This window comes from Cetorhinus maximus, chromosome 15 (assembly GCF_964194155.1).
Source record: "Cetorhinus maximus chromosome 15, sCetMax3.hap1.1, whole genome shotgun sequence".
NCBI lineage: Eukaryota > Metazoa > Chordata > Chondrichthyes > Lamniformes > Cetorhinidae > Cetorhinus > Cetorhinus maximus.
Genome location: NC_135893.1, coordinates 24,013,028 through 24,038,423, shown reverse-complemented (window position 1 = coordinate 24,038,423; position 25,396 = coordinate 24,013,028). Strand labels below are relative to the sequence as shown.

Genomic DNA, 25,396 nt, shown 5'->3' with positions numbered 1-25,396 from the left:
GCACATTAACAGAAAGCTACTGAAGGAAATGAAACACTCAAATGTGCTGAGGAACTATTATGAAAATAAGTGGGTGGGTCTCCCAGTTGCTGGTTGTTAATTATGAGGTGAGAGCAGCCAGCAGCGCTCCACAGGTAAGATGAGTGGAAGAAGGCTGGTGTGTGAAAACTCAGCATACCCTGAACCACTCAAATAAATAAACAAACACTTCGTACAATGCATCCTAATTTACATCCTAAGATGTAAACTTTTCAGAGTGCCCCAGAGATGTCAACCGTGAAACAGTGAATCTGGACTCTTCATATCTATGACAAATCAATAAGGATTGATAAACTGGATCTTGATGTAATATAAACAGGTAAATGCTGACAATGCTCAGCAGACCTGACAACATCTAAGAAAAGCAAAACAGAATCAAGTTGATGATTTACATCAGCACATTTTTTTTCCAAGGAAGCTTTTGACATTGACCTGGAATAATAGAATGATCTCAGCACAGAAGGAGGCTATTCGGCCCATCGTGTCCATGCTAACTCTCTGCAAGAGTAACTCAGTTAGCCCCATTCACCTGCCTTTTCCCCACAGCCCTGCAACTTTTGTCTCCAGATAATTATCCAGTTCCCTTTTGAAAGACCCGATTGTATCTGCCTTCACCACACTCTCCGGCAGTGCAATACCATTTACCGTGTAAAAATGTTTTAAGCATTAACTCTGTGTTTCTCTCTCAACAGATGCTGCCAGACTAGCTCCAAGAATAGTCAGAACAGACGTTTTTCAGTGAGCTCATAAGTTTTTAATTAAAAGCCATATTCATATCAAATTCCTTTGTCTACTATTGTACAAGAAGTATTATTAACCTATTCAAAATGAATGGCTGACACCTCTGTTAAAGTACAGAAGAAGGAAATTCATTAAATTATAATACCAGAGTGAATTCCAGGTCTTAGATCTAGGACATCTAAAGCCTGATTAGTAACGTTACCTCAATGAGACACCAAATTGCTGCTGGTGTTGTTTTATAAAACTAGAATTGCACCCCAGACAAAGGAATAGCACTGTCAATGCCTAGATAGTTCCTATTGAATGGAATGCTCTTTATCAAAGAGACAGGGATACTCAGATATCCATTCACACAGAGCGTAGGGATGAAGAGAGGAAGGATGGGGGGAGGGGCACTCAGGAAAGATGGAGACAGAAATGATCAGAGGAAAAGTGTAGACTGGAGAGTAGGGGTTCAGGGGAATAGGGGCTTGAAGGAGAGAGGATTGGAGAATGGAGGTTCAGGAAGAGATCGAAACTGGGAAATAGGATGAGCATGGCACCCAGCATTTGCCACACAGGAGCAGTAGCACCAAGGTAATGAGTGGGAGCAACAATGAGAGCGAGTAGCTAGTATAGGGGTAAAAAACCCGGCGACCTTTCGATAAATAATGAATTATTTTTCTTTTGGTTGATGAATGAGGAACAAGAGGATGGAGACTGAGAAAAAGGAAGAAACTCTTAACTGAGGGAAGTCTGAGATCTCCAGCTCTGCGATGTCATCTTCACAAAACCAGAATCCAAACCAGTTTCCAAGGACATAAGGCAAGAGGTCAGGTCAGTTAAAAATATCTACTGGGAAGCCTAACTGAACCTTCAGCAGTGTAGATGGATTCTGGCTGTGGCTGCAGGGTAAATATCACCTCGTTATTTGATTACTATAGATACAGGTTGGATATTGGGGCATTACACCTATTACTACCAGTTGCGTATCTATCAGTGAGGTATATTTAAGTTGGTTATGAGGGGAATCTTAGCTTTACCACTGTTATTGTTAGTTATCAGTGCCATTTCAGTGGGATACCAATATTTACTGATGGAATCAAAGTTCTTCTTAACACTTGCTTCCCCACCCGCAGATATCCCTCTTCCCTGACCTCATATGATTAGATGCCATGTGACCAGGTCTCTCACAGTCAGATGTCATGTGGTTAGAATGTCACATGATCAAACTTCAGAATGCGTCCAACCAATGTTGACAAACTTTGCATAAAATACTCTGGATCAGTGACCAATGACAGGGGAGCAAATTCAGTTGAACAATTTAAGTGACCAAGCATAGGTGTTAAGTTCAGACAATGGAACGCAAGGTGTTTCAATGGTACAGTTTGCATAATACTGTGTGGACATTGATAAAGGTTAGTCTTTTGTCAGCGATTTGCATTTTATTAAGGCCACACAAAATAAACTAAAAAAATACTTTGTTGCGTGTGGTAATTACATTTCCATGTTCCACCATTTTAAGCTAAATGGTTTTCGACGTACATTGGAACCGCAGTGAACTTCACCAATCAGCAAATGATAGGCAGCAAAGTCATCAATGAAGTTACACTCCAGGCCGAGTGGTTCCAGCGCTGAGCACACTGCAGATTCCAGTGGACATTTTCCATTTATCAGAGGCCCAAACGGCTTTGGAATGCCCAGGTATTTGCCGAGGACTATCATATTCACCTAAAGGGACAAGACCATTGTTACGTTTGTTTTATGGCTCAGGACTGTGGAGGTGGCTGTGTTGTGTCTCCTGGGTGCCTTGGAATCCATCCAGTTAGTATTGCTGAATCAATCCATGAGCTCTGTCAGGAACCATATAGCTGTATATTCATACACTTCAGAAACCATTTTTTCAAGTTGCATTCTCAACTACGCTTCTGTCTGTGCCAAATTGACTGATTTTAAAGAAAAGTTGTTACATGCTAGCACCGCAAAAAAAATTGAATCCCCGGCCCACCTGCTGATACCAGGTAAGCCTTCCTGAAAACACAGAGAAAGGTTATCTTATGCTGCTGAATTTACATTAGAATTCATGCTACAGATGCAGCAACAAAAATCACCGTTGTCCTTTCACAGTCACAAAGTGGTCTTTCAGTACATCAGGTTTCAGTAGTAAGGGTGTGAGAGTGACTTGGGCTGAGGGCCATATATTGAATGTGTGCCTCTGACTGCCATTAGAGGACAGAATTGGGCTTGGGCTGGGTTGCAATGACTCACACTGCCTGCATAATCGCACTGTCTGGGATCATCATTGAAAATAGTCACTTGGATGAAGTACCAGAGGATTGCAGGTATAACAATGGTTACTGGGAAGGTATGATACAGGGAGAGGGTTAAAATAGGTGAAGGCACAGTCAAAGGAAAGTATTTTGATGAGGCTTCTGAAAACAGAGGTGACAACTAAGAGAACTGGACAGGAAGTTCCAACAACAATGTTGTAACGGATATACAATACATTTAATGTAATAAAACATTCAAAGGTGCTTCACTGGACTGTTATGAAGCAAAATTTGGCACCGAGCCACTTGAAATATTACGGCAGATGACTAAGGGGTAGGTTTTAAGGAATATCTTAAAGGCGGAAACAGGTAGAGAGGTGGAGAGGTTTAGGGAGGGAATTCCAGAGCTTAGGCCTAGGCCACCAGTGGTGGAGCAATTAAAATTGGGGATGCTCAGAAGACCAGCATTAAATGACCACAGATATCTATGGAGGGTTTTGGGGCCTGAAGAGATTACAGAGATAGGGAGGGCTGAGATCTAGGAGGGACTTGAAAACAAGGATGAGAATTTTAAAATCCAAGGCATTTCTGAACCGAGAGCCAATGTAGGTCAGGGAGCACAGAGACAATGGGGGAAATGGGACTTGCTGCAAGTTAGTTCCAGAGAACAGGAGTGTATTGACTGACTGAGAAGCCAGCAATCATGGAGTGTGGGACAAGAAGAAGTGTTAGTGGAACAGAGGATCCATGTGGGGTGCAAAACAGGATGAAGTCAATAAAATAAGGTGGGACAAGATAAGCTTGTATACATTTGGAAGCAAGAGTGAGTGTATTATAAAATTAATCTGTAGAAGCACAGGGAGCCAAAGAAACTTGAAGACGATGTAGACTATAGGTCATTGTGTATTTCAGGACACAGGCTGAACTTTTTCCAGTGCATTGAAACTTGTAGAGGTTGAAGCAGAGATGTTGGCTGGGAGAGCACTGGAAACATCGAGCCATGAGGTGAAAAATGAATGGACTGCAGTTTCAGCAGTGGCGGAGAAGAGGAACACCCTTCTCGTTCCAACACCCTCCAATTTTTACTCACCATGTCTGGAAAAAACGACATCACTTTTCCATACTTCTGATCCAATGTAAACAACACAGGAATATCAATAATATCTCCTTCGTCCAATCCCAATTCCTTCTTTAGGACATCTCGGTTCCAGTCAATGCATTGCTAAGAAAGAGTGATCAGAAAGGGTAAAAGAAACAAAAAAAAATATGACCAAAAGTGATGAAGAATTTCACGCAAAGTATGATTAAACCTAATCCTATTGTTTCACTGACTCACCTGCACATAAACATTATCTTCGAGCAGTTTTTGATTGCTGAAGAGTTCATTAATTTTGAAAGGTTGTGCGTTTTGACCTGATTGGAAAGTACAAAGCCACGTTATTGTTCTTATTCAATTAGCTCCTTGAACAGCTCCTCTATAACTCTGCAATGAGGCTGATCAGATATACAGTTCCACCCGTCAGTACTCTGTCAACCACTCTCTGCATTCTTGAAACCTTTCCCATCCTCCTTATGAACATCTGTCCGTTTATAAAGATTATGTTTATTCTCTGCACTGTTAGTCCCGCCATTCCTTGCATTATTCTCCCTGGGCTCTGCACGTAATCGCCTTAGATTCCACAACTTTAGTTCAAGCAGAAGATAACACTAAGGGTATTTACTAATACCTAATCATCGATACAACTTTTCTAGTACCGCTTGACAGTCTTCAACAGGACTGAAGATAGATAATTGTAATCTCAGCTCTTGCTTCTAACTTCTCCCAATGTTATTGATAACTCAATGATCTTTCCTCTCTTGTTCCTTCCAAGCTTCATACCATTTAGTCTTCATTCATAATGCTCTTTGTGTGTCTCCTAATCTAACCCAGGCCTTTAGATTGTGGAACTCCATCTCCCTTAATCATAGTTAATTAGATGTTCTCTGATCCCCTTTGCCATGAGTGCATGTACAGAAATGACCAGCACGGTTCCCGGGTCAATCACAAAGCAAGTTTGTGTTCATTTTTCCAGAACTGCACCAGAAGAGAACACCTATCTTTGTGTGGCAGGCATTCCGCTTATTTTAAGCGGTGAAAACAGCACCAACTCTGTGTGAAGAGAGAATTGGGTTTGATGCATGTTCCACTACCTACTACTGACAATAGCTGATCAAAAATTCACCTTCAAACATCTGAGCTTCCCCATGACCCTCTTGCTCGAGCTTCTTGAACAACTTGCAACAGGCGTCAGGACTGCACAGAACAAGCCGGAAACCCTACAGGAGTGATACAGTTGATATCAGAATCAAACAGTTATAATACCCTTAGTGAGATAAGAAAGAACTTTCATTTACATAGCGCCTTTCACAACCTCAGAACATCTCCAAACACTTTACAGCCAATGAAGTATTTTAGAGCTGTAGTCAATGTTCTGATGTGGGGAAATGCAACAGCCAACTTGGGCAGAGCAAGATCCCAAACGTTGAACTGAGAAAATGACCACATTATCTATTTCAGTGATATTGACTGAAGAATAAATATTGGCCAGGAAACCAGGAGAACTCCTCTGCTCCTCTTCAAAGAGTGCCATATTTAGTAAGGTGCAGAATCTCCATCAGTCCCTTATTTAAGCACCTACATTAGAAGTGTGGGCGGGGGCGAGGGAGCAGGTGTATTGGGGAACCTGAGAACAGGAACTTCCTATCCAACACTGGAAGTCCCTATGCCTTCAGGGACCTGGAGTTAAATTCAAGGCCAGTACGCCAAGTCCAAAGAGGTGTCTCAGCCTCCAATTCAGATGCACGTGGATCTGACTATTAGTGGAGTGATGATCCTGAGCGAGACTGGGATCAGAACCTAGGACATCCAAAGTTGAAGGGAACATTTTATCTTAAATGAGGAGTGGCTCACTTACAAAGGTGCTGCAGGACACTCTCCCACTTTGTTTCCAGGAGGGATGTGAGTGACATGGGGGATGGCACATGCTCTCTAGCCGGCCATTTGCACCATATTATGCACATCCTGGTACATGAACAGGGCATTTTCAGGCCTAACAATTAATTACCTTTCTATCGGGGGCTGGAATGAAGGTCATGAACTCATCTACGTGACCCACTACCAGCCAATCAGAGAAGAGTTCAACAGGAGACTGGACTTGTTGAGCATACAGGAAATCTCGAATTACTTTTGCCATGTTCCTCCCATCAGAAGTGCTACAGTAATTTAAAAAGAAATACAAAGTCACACCTGTTAGCAATTTCCAAAACCTTAATTTAAACTAACACTACCCCCAGATGCGGGTGTTAACGCTGCTCACTGGGAGCTGGAATCCTGGAAAAATGACAAGCGGACGTGAGAGTGACAAATGCCAAGGGCCAGAAACTCCTCGGCCTGGTGGGGGGCACATTGCCAGTGCAATCAGGGGTGGGATGGGGAGTAGGGGGCTAGAATTTGGGGTGCAATACAGTTCCATGAGATCTGGGCCCCTTTTGTTCCTGTTAGCAAATTCGATTGAAATGGCGGTAAGTGTTCCTTGTACCCATCCCCTCAATGCCAACTTCTTCAAACGAGACAGGACCAGTGAGATGACATCAACATTCCCGCCATTTCATCCTCTAATACTAAATCTGCTCTCTTGATGCAAGAGAACGTGCATGCTCAGACCAGGCCCTGGCAGACGTGGGGCCTATAAATGTCTTAAATGCCAGTTTCCCAATAGCAATTGATTGAGAAATTGCCACCACATGAGAAACAATTTTAAGTGACTTAATTTATTATGAAAATCCTTTGGGAACACCTCGATGAGGAAGCTGGACTGTCAAGGGTGTGGCAAAGTGCTGGTGTGAGACTCTTATCTCCTCTACCAAAACTGGCATTGGAGTCCATCCCAATATGAAAATGACCCTGTCTTGGGGATTTGGAACTGGCACAGGTCCGTGGACATGGAAGATTGGCAGCTTTACACCCTATCCATGCAGCAACTCCTCATGGATAACACACACATTCCCACACTAAAAGGCATTTCACTGTGCCACAGTTCAACCTCACCACAAGGTCCCGTGCACAGATAGCCACAGCCATGTGATTACTTTACTTCTTCCTTGTCCCGTCCCTCTATGCAAGTAAGAAAATGAACCTGGCTTTGACCTGCTGGAGAGTCTCTTGTGACCTGTGCCCTGATATTGCTCTCACTGTGCTTTGCCCAGCAGCTGGTCCAGTGAATGTGTTCCTGTTCCCTGTGACCAGTTCTGTACTGAAAACTCAGAACTCCACATGAGGCACAGGTTCACCCCTTGTTTCCTCGATTTTTACATTCCACATCCTGGACTCTCCCGAACCCATTTAACGCTAAAGGATACGTCAAGGAGGTCAGCAACACTTCTAATTTTAGACATGACCAGAGGTGGAGGAAATGGACTTTATTTATTCATCCACAGGATTTGGGTGTCGCTGGCTAGGCCAGCATTTATGGCCCATCCCTAACTGCCCTTGAGAAGGTGGTGTTGAGCCTCAAAGACCCAGAGCAGTTCAACTCCTTTCTACTTGTTAACTCAGGAATCAAGAGGTTCCTGGGTCACTGCTTTTGTGGAAAGCCTGGGAAAAAGGAAGTTTGAAACTAGAGCAATGGAGCTGCAGGACCATGTTTTCAAAGAAAATAGGATGGGTGTCAAATTACAATCCCTTAAACACCTCTCCTCAATATAAAATAACATTACGTAGGGAAAGCACTTCCGATGATGATCCTTCCCATTGGATATTCTTTTCCATTCACTGTTACTGGAGGGCTGACCTCCAGATTCCCAAAGGAGTCCAGGCTGTTGACCTCATCAGATGTTCTGGTTACATGTCCAAAGTCCGGGCCCTAGACAAATGCACAATAGAAAGTAATGTGCAGTATTTATATCAGCAACGTTTAGAAAATTAGCTCACTAACAATTGAGTTTTACACCCGTACAGCATACTTACAGACTGATGATCAGTACCACTGTTGCCTTCTGAATGGGATGGCCATTGACCCCAGTGCAGCCTGACACTCAATCCAGCCACTTCAGCATGGTTTCAGGAGAGTGGGTAATTATATTATATTCACTAACTCTGGAATTCCTAGACGTGGGAGGACACTTCTGGGCATATTTTGGGCAGGGAGGGGGGTGGGGTCCAGAATGAGGAATACACTCATTCCGCCAAGTCTGCAACCTTACTCCCCAAGATTAAGCACTTGTGCTGGCCTCTTCCATCCTGATGTCAGAAGAGGTGGACTCAACAGATTTGTCATCGTACACCATATTTGAACAGTAGAGAAATTCTCCTCAACCACCACAAGGATCACAAAGCTCTAAATCTCTCCCCTTCCCTCAATGGGGAACTGGCCAATCTAAACATTACTTCCTCACTGGCCCTATTTTCTCTCCCACATTTTCACCCTTGGTAACAACCTTCACTCTGGGCCTCCACTTTCCTTTAGATCTCAATAATAAGAAAAATTCTATCTCACCAGAATTTTTTTATAGGGAAAGTCTTTCAGTTCATGATCTCGAGGGGAATCCAGCACAACAGGGAAGTACTTGTGGGGGGCCTCGATGTAACCAAATTCAATTTCATCCTGTCAAGAAGGAATAAAGACTGAGGTATAAACAGAACACAAAGTGACAGAATGTGATAAGAGGAGGCAGACAAACTCAGAGGATAGAATGCAACAAAAAGAGAGTAGACAGAGGGAAGAATGGTTACAAGATCAAACTTGTGAATGATAAAGAAGCTGGTAGTATAAAATCAACAAGTTACGGACAAAAATATTTCACATTTCAGTAGTGAAGCTACAATGAAATACCTATCTCGAAAGAAGCCACAAGATGCAATTCTTTCTGGGAAATTGTTGATGGAAGAAAAGTTATTCTAGTCAGAAGCTCGGTATTTTCGACTTACTTAATAAATTTAAAGAACTGGATGCATCTTGGGCCAAATAGTTAATTTCTTCTTAACTGACAACAGTTCAGTTGTCTATCTTTATTGTCAAGATATCAATAATCTAATTACATGTACACTGTAAAGCAAGTGGCGGTATTTAATGCAGGCAATGGGGTTCTTGTCTACCGGCTGGAGAGCTGGCAAGTGCCCTGTGTCGCCTCCTTTGGGGAAAGGCCTGCCCAAGTAAGTGCCTCTCAGGCACTTAAGTGGCCAGCGGCTGGCCTTCCCCAGCTAAGGACCCCAAGCGGCGGAAATCCCACCCCCGCCATTGCAGGCAGTGCCTCTAGGGAAGCGATGGTCACTGTCAGTAATGCACCCAGGGAAGATCGCCGAGAGACCCAAGCCACAGGTGAGCGAGGGCAGGACGGGGGTTGGAGGTTGAGGCGAGGGTGTTGGCAGCAAGAGTAGGGGTTGGTTCTCAACAGGCCCCTCCCTTCCTGATGCCAGATCCCTCGATTAAGCACCAAGTGCCTTTGAACAATAGACCCTCCCTGGTACACCTCAGGTTTGCTTTTAGGTCTCACTGCTTGGCAAGTCCCCCACCTGTTGCTGGTTGAGTAAGAGCACTTAAAGGCCTCAATAGACAGCGGGGCAGGAAGGCCATCCAGAGCCTTCCTGCCTGCACTTAATCCGGGCAGAGGGGGGAAGGCAGTGGGGTCCCCCAACTCCAAACTCACCTTGGGGAAGGGCATTAAATTCCCCCCAACATGTTTGACTGATACACCCAATTTTAATTAATGAATTAGAAGCTGGTGAGGAAACAGGGACTAGAAATCAAAAGCATTTAAACCAATAGAGTGGGACTACGGCTCGTGATATATCAATCAGAAGCTTCCTTCCAAACAGATTGGTAGCTTTGGGTTTCATCAGACAGTGAAGTTGGATTAACAGACACCCAACATTGATTAGTACAAAGGAAGGACTGAGAAACTATGTGCCAAGTAGCAAGGTCCAGGTATTGATGGGTTCACCAACAAATTTGATTATGAAATGTGGACCCAGATGAAACAACATTTAATTGATTTTGCCCGAGGAGTTTTCAGTCCAGGATATTAACCAACTTCTGATCCAAAGGGGATTTAATTATGTTTAAACTATACATGCATGCACCCTCACAGTTACTACTGACTGGAATTTTAGAAATAAATTGTTTTACCTGTATCCAGCGATCTCCGCGATTCACATACTCGGGACAAACTGTTAGCTTACACTTGATCTTTGCCACCACAGCCTTGAATTCCTTGAGGAATTTTTCATTACCTGTTACACTAAAAAATTGAAATGAGGTTACCTTTAAAAGCTCAAGTATCGTTTTTATTGACTAATAATACTTCACCTTGATCCAACATCATTTAATTTTTAAATTCTCTGTGGGTGTAATGTATGCTCCCCAGGATGAAGCAGGCTAGCACTGAAAAATAGAACACTTTTCTTAACTCAGCCACCCGATATTGACAGTTAAGCAATCGCAGGTTAAGCTGAACAAGCTTATTTTACAGTACCTTGTTAAAATTGTGATTGTTATGTTTGGGGACTGTGTCTTTGATGTAAGGTAAAATTAAGAGGGTCACATGACCTGTTTCTGAAATCTGCATGACAGCAAGCCTGGGTGGTTTGATTGTTAGAGATTAAAGGGGGCCCAGATTGTTTTACTAGCAAGAAGGTGCAAGGTGTTTGCATCTGGAGACAATGGCAGCAACCTGTATGTTAGACTGTGAGTCTCCAAAGTGCCAGAAAAGTATTGAGAATGTCGGGATGCAAACAAAATCCTAGAACTCCTTCCCTGACAACACTGTGGATTTACTTACACCATATGGACTGCAGTGGCTCAAGAAGCTAGCTCACCACCACCACCTTCTCAATGGCAATTAGGGGTGGGCAATAAAAAATACTGGCTTAGCCAGCGGCACCCACATCCCATGAAAGAATTTGAAAGAGTTGTGATTTAAACTGTCCGTTTACTTCCAAGATAAAAGAGAGTTGGGGTTCTCAAGGATAGCTAATCACCATTCCTACCTGGATACAAGGCTCATGTGATTCACATGGTCATGAAGATGGGCTTTGAGAAGAGAAGGGTCTAAGATAGCCCTGAAAATTCACAGGCAAGGTTGGTCTGCCAGGATCCAGGAGGGGAAGAGCAGCTATAGGCAGCAAGACACAGTGATTCAACAAGCAGGAATGTGGGTGGGAGTTTGCACTCGGGCTTAAAAAGGCCAAATTCATGAGGAATGAAAGCGAGGCTAGAATTTTTGCTTATCTTGCATTAGAGGAAGGATCTCTGGAGAAAAACCTCGCTGTGAAAATCAGTTCTGAGATTAAAAATTCTCAGACTGAGAAAGGAAAAGCACAGAGGTAAACCTTCCAGGAGCTAAGAATCACCTTGGAATGGTTCCAGGAGAATTCAATGTCAATGTAAAGGCCAGTGTAAAGTATATCTGTGAAATGTGTTTTCAGTTATGCTAAAAGAAAAAGGGGAATGCTCTGTTTTGTGGTTAAAACTTGTTACCTTCAAAGGTAGTGCTTAGTTAATAGTGCTTTTAGTCTTTTTTTACAGTAAAAGTCTTAAAACATGAGATCTTATGACATCATCCATTCATCTATTAACTGGAAGTTAGAATTTCTTTTTAAAAGTTATCAGTCTGTACGAAGATAACAACCTCAACAATCTGCCTCTGTCACAGCCTCAGTAGAGCCCTCCTACTTCACCAGTCTGAATTATTTACTACCAGTCCTCACCAGTCATCCTGTGGTCTACCTGAATGAGATTGTCAATCTTATACTAAATTAAATTCTTGTATTGTAGTCCATACCAAAAGAAATGATCAGCCATTTTGACCTAGATATCCACCCTAACCTGGATTGGATTTGAAGTCAAGCCCCAGAAATAAAATGTTAATGTCCTAACTTACTGCACCATCCAGTCCTCCTCATCTCATGCTTTGGAAATAATGGTGCCGGTCAGCGGAGGTGAGAAAACATTGGCACTAATACAGCAAGATATGCCCCATAAAGGAAAATCTCCATTTTAATGTATGGATTTCAATCGCATATAATGAGTGATCACTTGACTTTACTGTGCTTCCCTTGACAATTTTGCAACATTACTTAACATTCTACGTTTCAGCCATGTAATACACTCCAAATCATCTGTGACATTCCAAATAGCACAACATAGTTATTTTAACCTGACAGTAATGCCAATTGGAGTCAAGCAAGAGCGCCAGTTGGTATTTTAAGCAACAGCCTCTTACCTGCAGACAAACACTTCCTCGGGAGCCAGAGTATTCGGAGTCATAATCCACGGAGCCATACGGAATACAACTCGGTCTGTGAAAATAGGAGCTTCTCCTACAGTCTGGAAAGTGCGTTTGAAAATGTTAATAAAGTAATTAATGTTGCCAACCCTCCAGAATTGGCCTGGAGTTGCCAGGAATTTAAGATCAATCTCCAGGACACTGCTGCGTGCAACCTTGGAGAAAAATCATTGGGGCATCAAAAAAGATTGGGTTTTTTTTGTCATTTTCTTTGAACATTTCTCTTTACCAGATATAAAAATATTGAAAATGGGGGAAAATGGCTGTTTGGCTGACTACAAGCATCATCCATTTGGGTAATGATGGATTTGTTTTTGTTGCTTTCAAATTGGCGTAGGAAGGCAATATGTCACAAGGATGGATGTGTTGGCCAACTAATGGCTGGAGCATGAGGGAAAGTCATGTGATGAACCCTCCAGGAATACATTTGATCACAATTGGCAACCCTAACAGTAATAGCGGTATGATTCTTACTTGATATGATTCTCATCTCTGAACTAGGATGCAAGTCACAGGAACTTGAGTTCATGTGAGAACTGTGTAGATTGTTGCTGAGGACACTTGGAGTGCAGTATTTGGAGACTGCTGTATAAGAGCTCTTGCTATTACGTACGAGGAATCTGGCCATTAATGACACACAATAATGTAATATAAGTGCACCATCAGATATGTTACCGAACCTAAATGTGTTGGGTTAACTGATCTCAGATAGGCTTGCAGGTTTGCGAAAATCAGCCCAGATTCATACTCCTAATTAGTGACTCCTGTATAGTCAGAATGAAGTCACTGTCAAATAGCCTGATGGCACTCATATACTAAGTTCACAGATGAATCACAGCCATTTGGCTGAAGTACTAGAGGGCAGAGCCCATCAAGATCCAGTATCTTCTTGAAAGTGGAGAGAGAATTGGGAGAGGGAGAGAATTTTACCATTGATTCTAGTAGGTTGAGGTTGATCGTAACCAAGCCGTCAAAATCTTTGTCTGGAAACCTGAGTCCTTCAACAAAGAAATCGTATTCTTTCTTCCCAAACTTGTAATTAGTGACAAAGGATAGTTTCTGGTCTCCCAAGACATGCAGCAAACGCCCTGAGGGGTCCAAGATAAGAGAAATACAATGCAATGATTGTGGGACTAGTTTGAATTAGAAATTTTATGATAAGCACTCATCTTCATCCCCACCCCCATCAGCACTCATGCATCTGCCCTGGCTTGAGAGAATTGTAAAGAACATATATTTTTATTTCTGTTGGATTGTGGATTAAAATTACGATGGCTGCAGTTTGAAGGACATGTCTACTGGAACAGTGCGAGGGATATATACAATGTTGCTGTCCTGGAACAGAGTGTGCCATGAAAGATAGGATGGTGCCGAGGAGGAGTCTGGTCTAATGGCAAACTGCCTGGCAACAATGTTTTACTTGTCCCCTGACCAGGTGACCAGGATTTGTGCATGAGCAGTGCAGCAGAATAGTTCCTAGCCTGAAAAGGAAAAGACCTAAAACCTCTCTCTCCTGTGTGTAAGATTCCAGTAATTCTACAATAATAGCTAACTGGCTTTTTCTCCTCATATCCCTATAACCTGCTCTCTCTCTGAAAACCTCTGTTAAGAGGCAAAGGGGAAAATCACAGTTAGAGACATTGAAAGGCAAGTGCCCAACCAGTGAACTAAATACTGAAAGTGCTGGAAGACCACCTCGTGTCATCAACAAGAACTGAAAGGAATTTGGAAGACATCGATCAAAATCAATCCACCGAATCCTGTTCTCCAGAGTTGGTGCTATTCAATTGTTTTATCCCACCCTTAAAATCCATGTTTTTTGTGTCTTATGCATCTTGTATGTGTTCATATAGGGATTTAAGAAGGGGTAGAGTTTAGGTTATAGAGTTAGAAATCAGCAGTTCATGTTTCTTTCTTTTGCCACTGGTTAAAAACAATTTGTTCAATAAACAGTTATTTACTTACTAAGTTTACAAACCTGGTGCTCGTATTCTGTTAACCTAAATTAAACAATTAGGTGGGTTGATCAAACTCTTTCCACATTTGTCACAGCTCAGGGAGCAGTGGGGCTTGATATTACAGCGCACTATCCCCAGTCAGCCGTGACAGAATCATGCATTAAAACCAAAGCTCGCAAGTGGTGCTTAACTGGGGGGAGGCTGTTCCGCACTGACCTTCATCCATTAATGTAGTAAAGTAACGGAGACCCCAAACAGCCACTGCCCCGCCAAGCACATTGGTGTTCCTGACGACATTACCTTCTTTTTGTCTTCATGGAGGCAAAAGAAAATGAAACAGCACCAACTCCCACCTCAATCAGCATTTCACTGCCAGTGGCCTTATAGATAGAGGTCCAGAGAATTGTGGAGCTGTGAGCCTTTGCTATGGATGTATTGTGAGTTGAAGGGCAAAATTTACATATAGCATTCTGAGTCAATTTGGCCTTTACATACCAGTATGGAGAACTATGATGGGATCATTGTAGAGCAATCTCTCAAACATGGCTACTTTATGCACACACATGCATACTTTTAGCCAGATATACCTTTCTAAAAAATTCTTTTCAACAACTTTGTTCTTCTATGTTGTATGGGACTGATGTTCTAGAACAAAAGGGAAAGCATAGCTTTTGCATGGGCTGTGGGGAAGGTTCTACCATCATCCTTGGTAAGGTTGAGCTCTTGTATGGTTTCTGAATGGCACAAAGTTAAAAGAAGTAGAAAGTTTGGGGTTAGTCTGGACTATTCTATTTCTGAATGCCATACCCCAGAAGCACTGGTCCTGTTTACTGTTCAGAGCCATTCTTTAACTGTCCAATGCTACTTTAGCATCTTCGGTGTTGTTTGCTTGTTGTATCCAATCCTACGGTATGTTTGTTTGTGCCAGCTTATCACCACTAGACAACTAGTTCTTTATAATATAGTTGTACAGTCTGGTACAAGTCTGACAGATAGGTAGATGGACAGATAAATGGACTCACCTCCTTTTCTCAGAAAGACCCGCACTTTGTATCTATCAGAGGCTGAAATGTAGAGTTGGAGTTTGCAGCCAGATTGTAGAATCTGTGGTCCTTTAGTTCTTAAAATCATGCAAGACATATCCTTCAAATCTAAAACAAAAATAATGACCTCTTTTTTATCTCCCCACCTCTCCTTAAAGTGCCAAGTCTATCATGTGTGTCAAAAGAAAAGCTTCCAACCTCTAATCTCACTTTCGGCACATTCATTTTAAGCTGCGTCCACTATTACTGTTGAGAAATATCTTCTATTTTCTGCATCCATAAAAATCAAGGTTATGTTTCTCCTTCAATGTGCCAGTGAAACAAATGAAGAGAGTAGGATATGGTTCCAGTACCATGTGCCCTTTTCCTGCTTTTTTGGGGATTCAGTGGGATGCCTAGGCTCAACACCGTGTGACTTCAAAGGGAGGTTAGAGTACTATTGGCTGGCTGGCTGGGCAGTTTGACTTCAGCCATTTAGTGCTCATGTCCCATTTGAAGGAGAAACTCGAGCTTCCCCCTCAACACCTCCCCGCATTATACATCTCAAAACACAACCTGAACCTGCAAGTGTCCTTATTCCATGGCTCTAAAGCTCAGTGCCTTGCCATAATTCTATGAAAGCTGGATGTGACACTAACAGCTACAAATCCCTCCTAGCATTGCATTTATCCCATAAGCAGGTTCATGTTCCCACTATGTAAGTAATTATATAGTCGTTTGGTAGTACAGAACTTGAGTATTGCTGAAAAAAGAAGATTGCTACCAAAGCTTTTTGTCTCGCATTCATCAGGGACAGAATCACAAGAATACCAAATCTCAAAGGCAACAACAATTTATACTGCAATCAGCATTCTCTTTTCATGCAGTATAAATTGTTGCTCCCTTTGAGATTTGGTATTCTTTTGATTCTGTCCTGATGCATGCAAGAGGAAAAGCTTCAACAGCATGCCTCTTTTTTCTGCAATATTCAGATATTTATATATATGCAATATGGAGGAATTTATATTTATTGTTCGAACTGCTGTAGAAACCACAATGAGTCCAAATTGTGAGTGTGTATAATTCTCCCTACCTGAAAGATGGCTCACCAAATTATCAGTGTTGTCAGGCTTAGAAGAAAATGCATCATCCTTGTCACAGTTCACAAGCAGAACAGCGCCATATCCATTAGGACCCCACGACCAAGAAGCCTCGTAAAAGGAAAGAAAAAAGGGACTGTCAATTAGCTAATTAATTAATTTGTCAACTAGTTTATTTTTACTGGTTCTCAAAAGAGTATAAAGCTAACAGTGACAGACTTTATGTTTACCTGTCACTGTGTATACAATCTGATACACTAGTTAAAGACTACTAAAGGACAAAAAATGAAAATATTGAGAAGCAAGAACAAGCAATGAATACACATCCTATATATCCTTGATTTTCAATGATATCAACATCCATTCAGTTGACCAATTTGAGTGACACGTGTCAGACAGGTTCACCTCTTTAAGTTGTCAATCACCTCAAGTGCCCAAGTCATTGCCCCTGGTGACCGCAAGTGACTTGAGCTGCAGAATCCAGTTCAAATGGTAAATTCGCTCCCTTGATTTCCAGGCCTCTTCATAAAAATGAATGTTGTATGTTTTCAGTTAGGGTGTTAGTTTTTGCGAGAATGTCTTGTTCTTATCGTGTCCTCCATTTTGGGGAAACAAGTTCAAATTCATTTAGTGCTTGAAAAGTGGATGATTACGGTTTGTAAACTAGGTGACACTTCAGCTGTGCCATTGTTACCCGAGGCCCACTTGACCCTCACGTGGGCTGAAGTAGCCACCCCATGAGCATAAGGTAGCTTTACTGTGTAAATCAGGGTCCTTCCATTAAGCAAGCTCTGCCAATTTCAAAAAGAGCTTGAATGGCCTACCCAGTCGTTGGGTAGTGGAAGGACTTTTTGTATATGAATACGTTTTGAATAAAGGCACTCCAGAATTTCAATTTTTCTGATCACCTTATTTGGATGATTCTCCTCAACTTTCCCATCACGATCTGCATCCACATCCAGGGATATGCCTGTAAAAAAAAAGAATCGAGAAGCTAAGAGAACTTCTTCATGTCTGTAGCATTTTGCTAACAGTCCTACTGTTCCAGCTCTCCAATACATAGCAGAATGGCACTGTTACCTGGAGCAACAATTTAAAAACTCACCAGCCATCACAAGAGGCCCGCAGTCCTTGAGCACTTTATTATCTCTCTGTGAAATATCTTGAAGCACTTCACATAGTTTAATTTTAAAATGCAATTGTAAATGTGCAACCAGTTTATGCACAGTGGCAATGAGAAAGTTAAAGAAAGATTGTCATTTACATGGCATTTTTCTGACCACCAGGTGTCTCAAAGCACTTTACAGTCAGTTAAGTACTTTATTTTGAAGTGTAGTCACTGGGAAATGCAGCAGCTGATTTACCACACCAAGTTCCCACAAACAGCAATGTGATAATGACCAGATAGAATGCTATTGTGATGTTGAGGGATAAATATTGACCAGGAGTCCGGGGATAACTGGGGATAACTACCTGTTTTTCTTCAAAACAGCATCTTTTACATCCTCCCAAGCTGGCAAAAAGGCCTTGGTTTAAGGTCTTATCCGAAGGACGGCACCTCTGACAATGCGGCATTTCCTCAGTAGCGTGCTGAAGTGTTAGCCTTGATTTTTGTGTTCAAGCCCTGGAGTGGAACTTGAACATGGAATCTTGTGGCTCTGAGGCGAGTGTGCTACCCACAGAGGCACGGCTGACACAGATGACACCTTCATTTGCTGATGTTGGTTGAGAGAATGTTGGCCGGGACTCTGAGACCCTCCTTGCTATTCTTCAAACAGCACCATGGCTCCTTAACATCGACCTAAACAGGCAGTCAGGGCCCCAGTTTAACATCTCATTCAAAGGGCCACATTCCTTCAGTACTACATTGAAGTATTGACCTACACCACAGGTTCAAGGTTTGGAGTGAATCATCCAACAACAATATGGAAGCAAAGGTACGGTGATTTCTTTCTATGTCGTACCCTAACAGAAGATTTTAAAATGGATTTAGAATTAAAGTTCATGTGCTTTTTATTATATTTCCATGAACATGGGCAATAAACCCAACAACATGCACTAAATCTGTTTGTGCGACACTTACTGACAGTGGTAAACTGAAGGGTCATCTTGTCAATGGGGTTGTCACACTTATCTTCATAAAAGGTGACTGTAACCTACAGGAAGAGAATGGCCATGGAGATAAGAACAAAGGATAAGCTGCATCATACCATTCAAACTTTGAACAAGAACGTGAAGTCAGATAAGGGAATGACCAATGTCGGTTGTAACACTAAGATAAAAGCAAAAACCTGTGGATGCTGGAAATCCAAAACAAAAACAAAAATACCTGGAAAAACTCAGCAGGTCTGGCAGCATCTGCGGAGAGGAGCACAGTTATTGTTTCGAGTCCGAATGAGCCTTCAACAGAACTAAGTAAAAATAGAAGAGAGGTGAAATATAAGCTGGTTTAAGGGGGGGTGGGACAAGTAAAGCTGGATAGAGGGCCAGTGATAGGTGGAGATAACCAAAATATGTCACAGACAAAAGGACAAAGAGATGTTGAAGGTGGTGATATTATCTAAGGAATGTACTAATTAAGGGTGGAAAGCAGGACACGCAAGGTACAGATAGCCCTAATGGGGGTGGGGTGGGGTGAAGGAATCGAAAAAGGCTAAAAGGTAGAGATAAAACAATGGAAGGAAATATATTTAAAAATAATGGGAATAGGTGGGAAAAGAAAAATCTATATAAATTATTGGAAAAAAAACGGGGACGGGGATCGGAAAGTGGGTGGGGATGGAGGAGAGAGTTCATGATCTAAAATTGTTGAATTCAATGTTCAGTCCGGAAGGCTGTAAAGTGCCTAGTCAGAAGATGAGGTGCTGTTCCTCCAGTTTGCGTTGAGCTTCACTGGAACAATGCAGCAGGCCAAGGACGGACATGTGGGCATGAGAGCAGGGTGGAGTGTTGAAATGGCAAGCGACAGGGAGGTCTGGGTAATGCTTGCGGACAGACCGAAGGTGTTCTGCAAAGCGGTCACCCAGTCTGTGTTTGGTCTCTCCAATGTAGAGGAAACCGCATTGGGAGGAACGAACGCAGTAGACTAAATTGAGAGAAGTGCAAGTGAAATGCTGCTTCACTTGAAAGGAGTGTTTGGGCCCTTTTTTTGTCCTGCTTTCTACCCTTAGTTAGCACATTCCTTAGATAATATCACCACCTTCAACACCTCTTTATCCTTATGTCTGTAACATCTTTTGGTTATCTCCACCTATCACTGGCCCTCTATCCAGCTCTACTTGTCCCACCCCCCCTTAAACCAGCTTATATTTCACCTCTCTTCTATTTTTACTTAGTTCTGTTGAAGAGTCATACGGACTCGAAACATTAACTGTGTTCCTCTCCGCAGATGCTGCCAGACCTGCTGAGTTTTTCCAGGTATTTTTGTTTTTGTGTCAGTTGTAACACTCTGACCTCAGACGAGAAGGCTCAGGTGAGGTGTCAGTGTGGTTTGTAGCATCATAACCTCAGAATGACATAATAGTATAAGAAAAGACAGGAACGGAGCCTGAAGCACATCAAAGTGCAGTTCTCTTAACACCCTAACTTGTCCATCATGTGTGTCCAGCTACCTATTGAAAACTCTAGTTCTGCATTTTGCTTTCATTGATTGGTAGATTGTTCCAAATGCTTATCACTCTAACATTCATAAGTTCTTTCTAACTCATATTTGTTTAAATTTTGTTTTAAAATCATTTAAATTTATATTCTCTGTTCTGGCTTTACTGATTTAGTTTTAAGTACTATTTTGCATTGATTTGAGGTGCACCATTTAATATCTTATCTCCCTCAACAAGGCTGCCCCCTAATTGTCTTCCTCGCAGAATGTAGTGTTTGAGATTCTTCAATCATTTCAAATAGCTGATCCCCTTTATAACTTAGAAATGTACAGCCCAGAGGTCATTGTTGCAATACTAATCTGTTTCTATTTCCTCTTCAATTTCCTGGCTCTTATTTCCAATTCAGGGAGGGAGTCGAGAAAACCATGAGGAGAACACGAGGAGAAAATAAGAAAGGAAATGACAAGAACAACCAATGAAAAAAGAGAATAGCACGGTCCCTAGTGCAAGGCGCTGACATGCAGAAAGTGGCACCAGAAATATTTCTAACAGTGGAAGCAATCACAGGAACAAAGGAAAAAGAAAATTGCGAGTTACCTTATTGTCATTGACATCCTTGCTTGTTTTATCCTGTGTGACTAGGAGTATGGTTCCTTTACGGAGAACAAATTTACTTGCATTTTCAGTCACTAGGGTTATAAGCTGTTGATCTAAAATGGAGCATTTGATACCAGGGCTAGAGCGGATTTCATATAGCTGGGATTTTGGAGGTGATGGCCTAGAGAAAGAGACAGTTTAATTGATGTAATTAGTTGATTTTTAAAAGTGAATTAGTATCCTTTAACAGTGTTCCCATTATAGCATAGTTACACTCAGCTCAAAGTAACTCATTTCATTGTCACCCTGGCTCGATGAGTGGTTGCAATTCTGCCTCTGATTCAGAGGGGTTTATATTCGGACACCACTTCAGAATTCCACACATAAACTAACTTGACTAGTGTGTTTGTTCTACTTGTTCTTGGGATGAAAGACATTGGGAAGCTTCATTTTCATTACTCATCCCTAGTTGCCCTGAGGAGGTGGTGGTTCACCTTGTCCTAAAACCACTGCAGTCCTTGTGGTGATGGTTCTTCCAATGACGTTGTCAGACAGTGAATGAACAATGGTATACGTCCAAATCAGGATGGTAAGTGACTTGGAGACAAATTTGGAGCTCATAATGGTCTTGCTGCTGGCCTCCTTCTTGGTTATAGAGGTTGAAGGGCTGGGATTGGCTGATTGGCCAGGTAGGGATCCTGCTTTTTGTAAATAGAACATACTTACAGAATTTTCCATGTCGTTGAGTAGATTTGGGTGTCATAGCTCCACTGGAATACTTGGTTGGGGGCTGGGACAGATGTTCACAGATTTTCAGCTTTGCACCTGGGATGCTATCGGGTTGATAGCCTTCATTGCACCTATTGCACTCAGCTGCTTCTTAATGTCACAGTGCGTGAACCAAGCTGGTTACACACTGCCATCTATGATGAAAGGGACATCAGGAAAGGAGCCACCTGGTACTATCCATTCAACACTTTCAGCTGAAGACAGACAAACACTTCAGTTTTGTCTCTTGCACTGTGCTGTGCAAGGCTCAGCCATAACAGAGGATGGAAATGTTCATGGAGCCTCCTTCTCCTGTCAGTTCAGCCATAACAGAGGATGGAGATGTTCATGGAGCCTCCTTCTCCTGTCAGTTGCCTAATTGTCTCTCATTATTCTCAACCAAATATGCTAGAATTACCGACTTCGCTCTTACCCATTGGTTGTGGGCTCACTTAACACTTTTCTTTCCTTACTGCTTTTTTGTGTTGGGTATGCAGGGTGCCCTGTGCTCGAGCTTCATTATGCTCAAACCTCACTCTTAGGTATGTCTGGTGTTACTCCTGGCTACAATAACAATTAAACCAGGGCCGGTCTCCCACTTTGAGGGAGTGCTGCATTGTTGCAGGTCACTTTGTTTGAGTGAGACATAAATCTATGTGGGTGTATAAAAAAAATTCCTGTGACACGCTTGAAGAAGAAGAACAAAGAGTTTCCTGGTGACCTAGCCAGCGCTCATCCATCAACCAGCAAAAGCCGATTAATTGGTTGTTCATTTCTTTGTTGTTTATATCTTGCTGTGCACAAATCAGTTGCTGCAATTCTCTACAAAACAAGTGACTACACGTCCAAAGTAATTCATTGGTTGCACAATGCTTTGAAACATCTATGTGTAAGGTGCTATCTAAATTCAAGCTCCTTTTGATCCTATGATCCCTAGGACTCCAGTGACTAACAAATTAAATTTTATGCAGATTATAGGACAAGTGGGTCTAGTTATTTGTTAAAACCAATCAAAGCACTAATCCAATTCAGACCTTTATTGTAAAATAAGGCTTCAAAAACTATAAGTAAGGGCCTCTAGTGTTTCATGAGGTATTTCATTATGTAATAGGATATTCTCCAACTAACCTCATATCACCAATGCTACTGGACACTCATGTCTGCTTCATTTTCTAACACACAAGATACCTGCTGCCAAGTTTATGTCATAGGCAAAGAGTGATTTGTATTTCTTCTTCAAGAAAGATAAACCAGGTGAACAATAGACCAGTTAGTTTAACATTAGTTGTACGCAAACTCTTAGAATCCATGATTCAAGGCAAAATTAACATGCATTTATAAATACTTAAATGAATGATTCTTACTGGGGTATGGTTCCATAGGAATCCTCCAGTGCCTTCAAAAGTCAGTGTGGGCTGGATTATACACTGAGGGCGGGCTCCCCAGACCCCTTTGTAAATTTTGGGGGCAAGCCCACCTTAACTTGTCGCCTCACCCTGCTTTAATTTATCAGGCGACAGCCCTTTAATTAGTTCGAGGTGGGACTTCCGTCCACCTCCAGGTGGAAGCCCTGCCTCATTGAGTAGCTGGCCAATCGGAGGGCAGCAGCATTGCGCCCCCTCAGGATCAGTGGCCACTGCCAGTATTGCAGGGGGCCCAAGAGGAAGAGGAATCATGGCTGCCCCAAAGCACTGGTAAGTCTGGGATCTTGTCAGGGCCTGGTTGGCAGCCCCTGGTGAGAGTGAGAGTGAGAATGGGGTGGGGTGGGGTTGGGTGGGGAGGGGAGGGGAGGCACATTGGACAGGGTCCTCACGGTGGGAGGCAGGGGGAGGGCCAAAACCCTGGAGGGGAGGGACCTCCGATTGGCACAGGGGGCCCAGGAAGGAGGCACCACCCCCTCACTGACCAGCAGCCCAAAGGGTTAAACTTGCCCGGCTACACATTGGTTGCAGGCCTCTCCTGCCACCCATTATATCAAAGTGGCAGTGGATTGAGGTCCTTAATTAGGCATTTCTTGCCCACTAAAGGGCCTGAACTGGGTCACGGGTGGGCAGCCTAACCAATGCCTCCCCCACCACCTGTAAAATCGTGATGGGGGTGGTGATGGGCCAGCCAGTGGCGGGCATGCCACCAATAGCACAGCGCCCTAATTTTGGGGGTCCACCCATCTGTTTTCCAGCCCGCAGGTGACTCATAAAAGTCAGCCCAGTGGACACTATGCTGATCAGATATTAGAACATGGGAGGCATCGCAACAAACCCCAGTCCTGTCCACCACCTGGCCACATTTTAATCTCATACAGTATTCAGGAGAGGACATCAGACAAATCAGTTTTCTGACTTACTTGTAAACATCGATGCTGAGTTCAGTCCCCGACACATAATTCATCTGAGTGGGTTTCCCACATTCCAGGCGCACAGTCCTTTGCTTGGACATAGTGAAGGTTTACAGCTCTCTGCAGAGTAAGAGTCAGTGTTTCAGCCCTCCTTATCTATAGACACCCACTGTCCTGCTCACAATAACAGCCCTGACTTGAACTAACTTGAATGCAATTTGTTTTGGTACAGCATTATATGAGCAAAGCATCAATAGAGCGGTAACAGTCGCGTTAAGCAGATGCTCCCACAGAGTAAATGCCTTTATTGCTGCTATAAACTGATAAAGAGACTGAACAACTCATTCAAATTGTTTCTTCTCTTCCATGTTCAAACACAAATCTCCATTTTGAATTGCTTGTTCATGTAATGCTCACAGTGAATAGTTAACCTGGTAACTCAATCCACTGAACCAATTTGTTTTTTTCACTTCAGAGCTCAGTTTGATTTTAGTTTGAGAGACGACTCAGCTTCTGTCTCAAGTGCTGCCTGCTGTTCAACACTAAAAACAAAGCTTGGTCTCTTACCATTCCCTCGCCTCCGCACACAATAATTTCTTGAAGCTGTTACAAAAACAAACCTGTTAACACCCAAGTAACTGGCACCTTATCTTTTCCAAGCTGTTTCATGTAATCTGGTCTCTCGCACAAGTTAAACACACCTATATTACTGTAGACTTTGGGTCCTGAATGCTAGAGCTCAATTTTCCCTATTGTTACACAAACTCCGCCCTGTGGGCACTGGCTAATTAAGCTGCCAGTTTAACATTGGTTCTCCAATGCCCTTGAGGGATGGGAACCTTACCTGTTCTGGTCAACACATGACTTCAGCCCCACATCATGTGATTATTTTTCAAAAATGTGTTCTGAATTAACGTTGCAAGCCACTCCGTCGTAAGCAATCCTTTCCAGGCAGCTAGTTATGGCCAATTAATGCCGCCTTGTTAGCAACAGCCGCACCCTGAAAACAATTATAATGAAAGGCAGGGAGATTGCTGATTTCATTGAATTAAAGAATCTCCTTACACCTGAAAACAGGAAAATTAAGAGGGCGACTGGGTGTCTCTGGGCTTTTTTTCAGAGCAGGGTCAAATGCGTCTATATCAGGCACAGACAAAGATAATGGGGACGATATAGTCCAAAGTTCCATATGCAAAATATTTTCATTGCTATTATTATGAAATCATGCTGTGTAAAATAAAAAATTATGAATTTACTGGCTGGAAACCATTAATTGATGTTTTAAAAAAGACTAAAGCCACATTCCAATGACTTGAAAGCACAGTCAAAGATGGCTGAACATTTGCATCACTGTACCTCCTATATCCCAACATCATTGAAATGGAGACAACTTATCAGCAAAGCCTCACCAGGAACAATTGCTTTGAAGGAATATGAATGGGGGCCATCTCCTACCCCATTAGCAAAGCTTCCAGACAATCACCCGGGTATTCAACTGGGTGGGATCAAACCATTAAACATAATAACTTGGACAATGGGATTCTGGCTATGAAAGGAATGCTCCCAGATGCAATCTAATTGTGTAAAGCTGGCAACTGGAATCCACTAACCACGACCATATTTGGGTTAATGGGAAGTTAGAGCGAGAGGGGGTCATATGACAAGCC

The 25,396-nt window shown here is 42.5% G+C and overlaps 1 protein-coding gene across 4 annotated transcripts; it reads right to left on the bottom strand.

The window, feature by feature from the left end:
* Positions 1-782: 782 nt before the first annotated feature.
* On the bottom strand, positions 783-24,505 carry LOC144690549 (protein-arginine deiminase type-2-like). 4 transcript variants are annotated; one of them, XM_078558141.1, is made up of 17 exons: positions 24,431-24,505; positions 23,739-23,849; positions 20,627-20,807; positions 18,514-18,586; positions 17,339-17,400; positions 16,424-16,541; positions 15,331-15,459; positions 13,281-13,438; positions 12,288-12,391; positions 10,193-10,304; positions 8,564-8,671; positions 7,785-7,930; positions 6,134-6,281; positions 5,252-5,345; positions 4,366-4,442; positions 4,120-4,251; positions 783-2,490 (listed from the first exon to the last, which is right to left on the bottom strand). In XM_078558141.1, the coding sequence occupies exons 2-17, from the start codon at positions 23,828-23,830 to the stop codon at positions 2,257-2,259; spliced, it is 1,968 nt and encodes a 655-aa protein (XP_078414267.1). In that variant the 5' UTR covers positions 23,831-23,849; positions 24,431-24,505; the 3' UTR covers positions 783-2,256. The 4 variants fall into 4 exon arrangements, with proteins under 4 accessions (XP_078414267.1, XP_078414266.1, XP_078414270.1 ...); XM_078558140.1 differs by having other exon boundaries at positions 24,297-24,485; XM_078558142.1 differs by lacking the exon at positions 783-2,490 and adding an exon at positions 2,503-2,790 and having other exon boundaries at positions 24,297-24,488.
* Between the last annotated feature and the right edge of the window lie 891 nt (positions 24,506-25,396).

Excerpts from the sequence above, each read along its gene's own strand:
- LOC144690549 (XM_078558141.1), bottom strand. The coding sequence starts at position 23,830 with ATGTCCAAGCAAAGGACTGTGCGCCTGGAATGTGGGAAACCCACTCAG. Across the intron at positions 16,542-17,338 it reads AGGAGAATCATCCAAATAAG|GCTTCTTGGTCGTGGGGTCC; the intron begins GTGATCAGAAAA and ends TCCTTTTACGAG. Across the intron at positions 10,305-12,287 it reads GAGGAAGTGTTTGTCTGCAG|TGTAACAGGTAATGAAAAAT; the intron begins GTAAGAGGCTGT and ends TCAATTTTTTAG.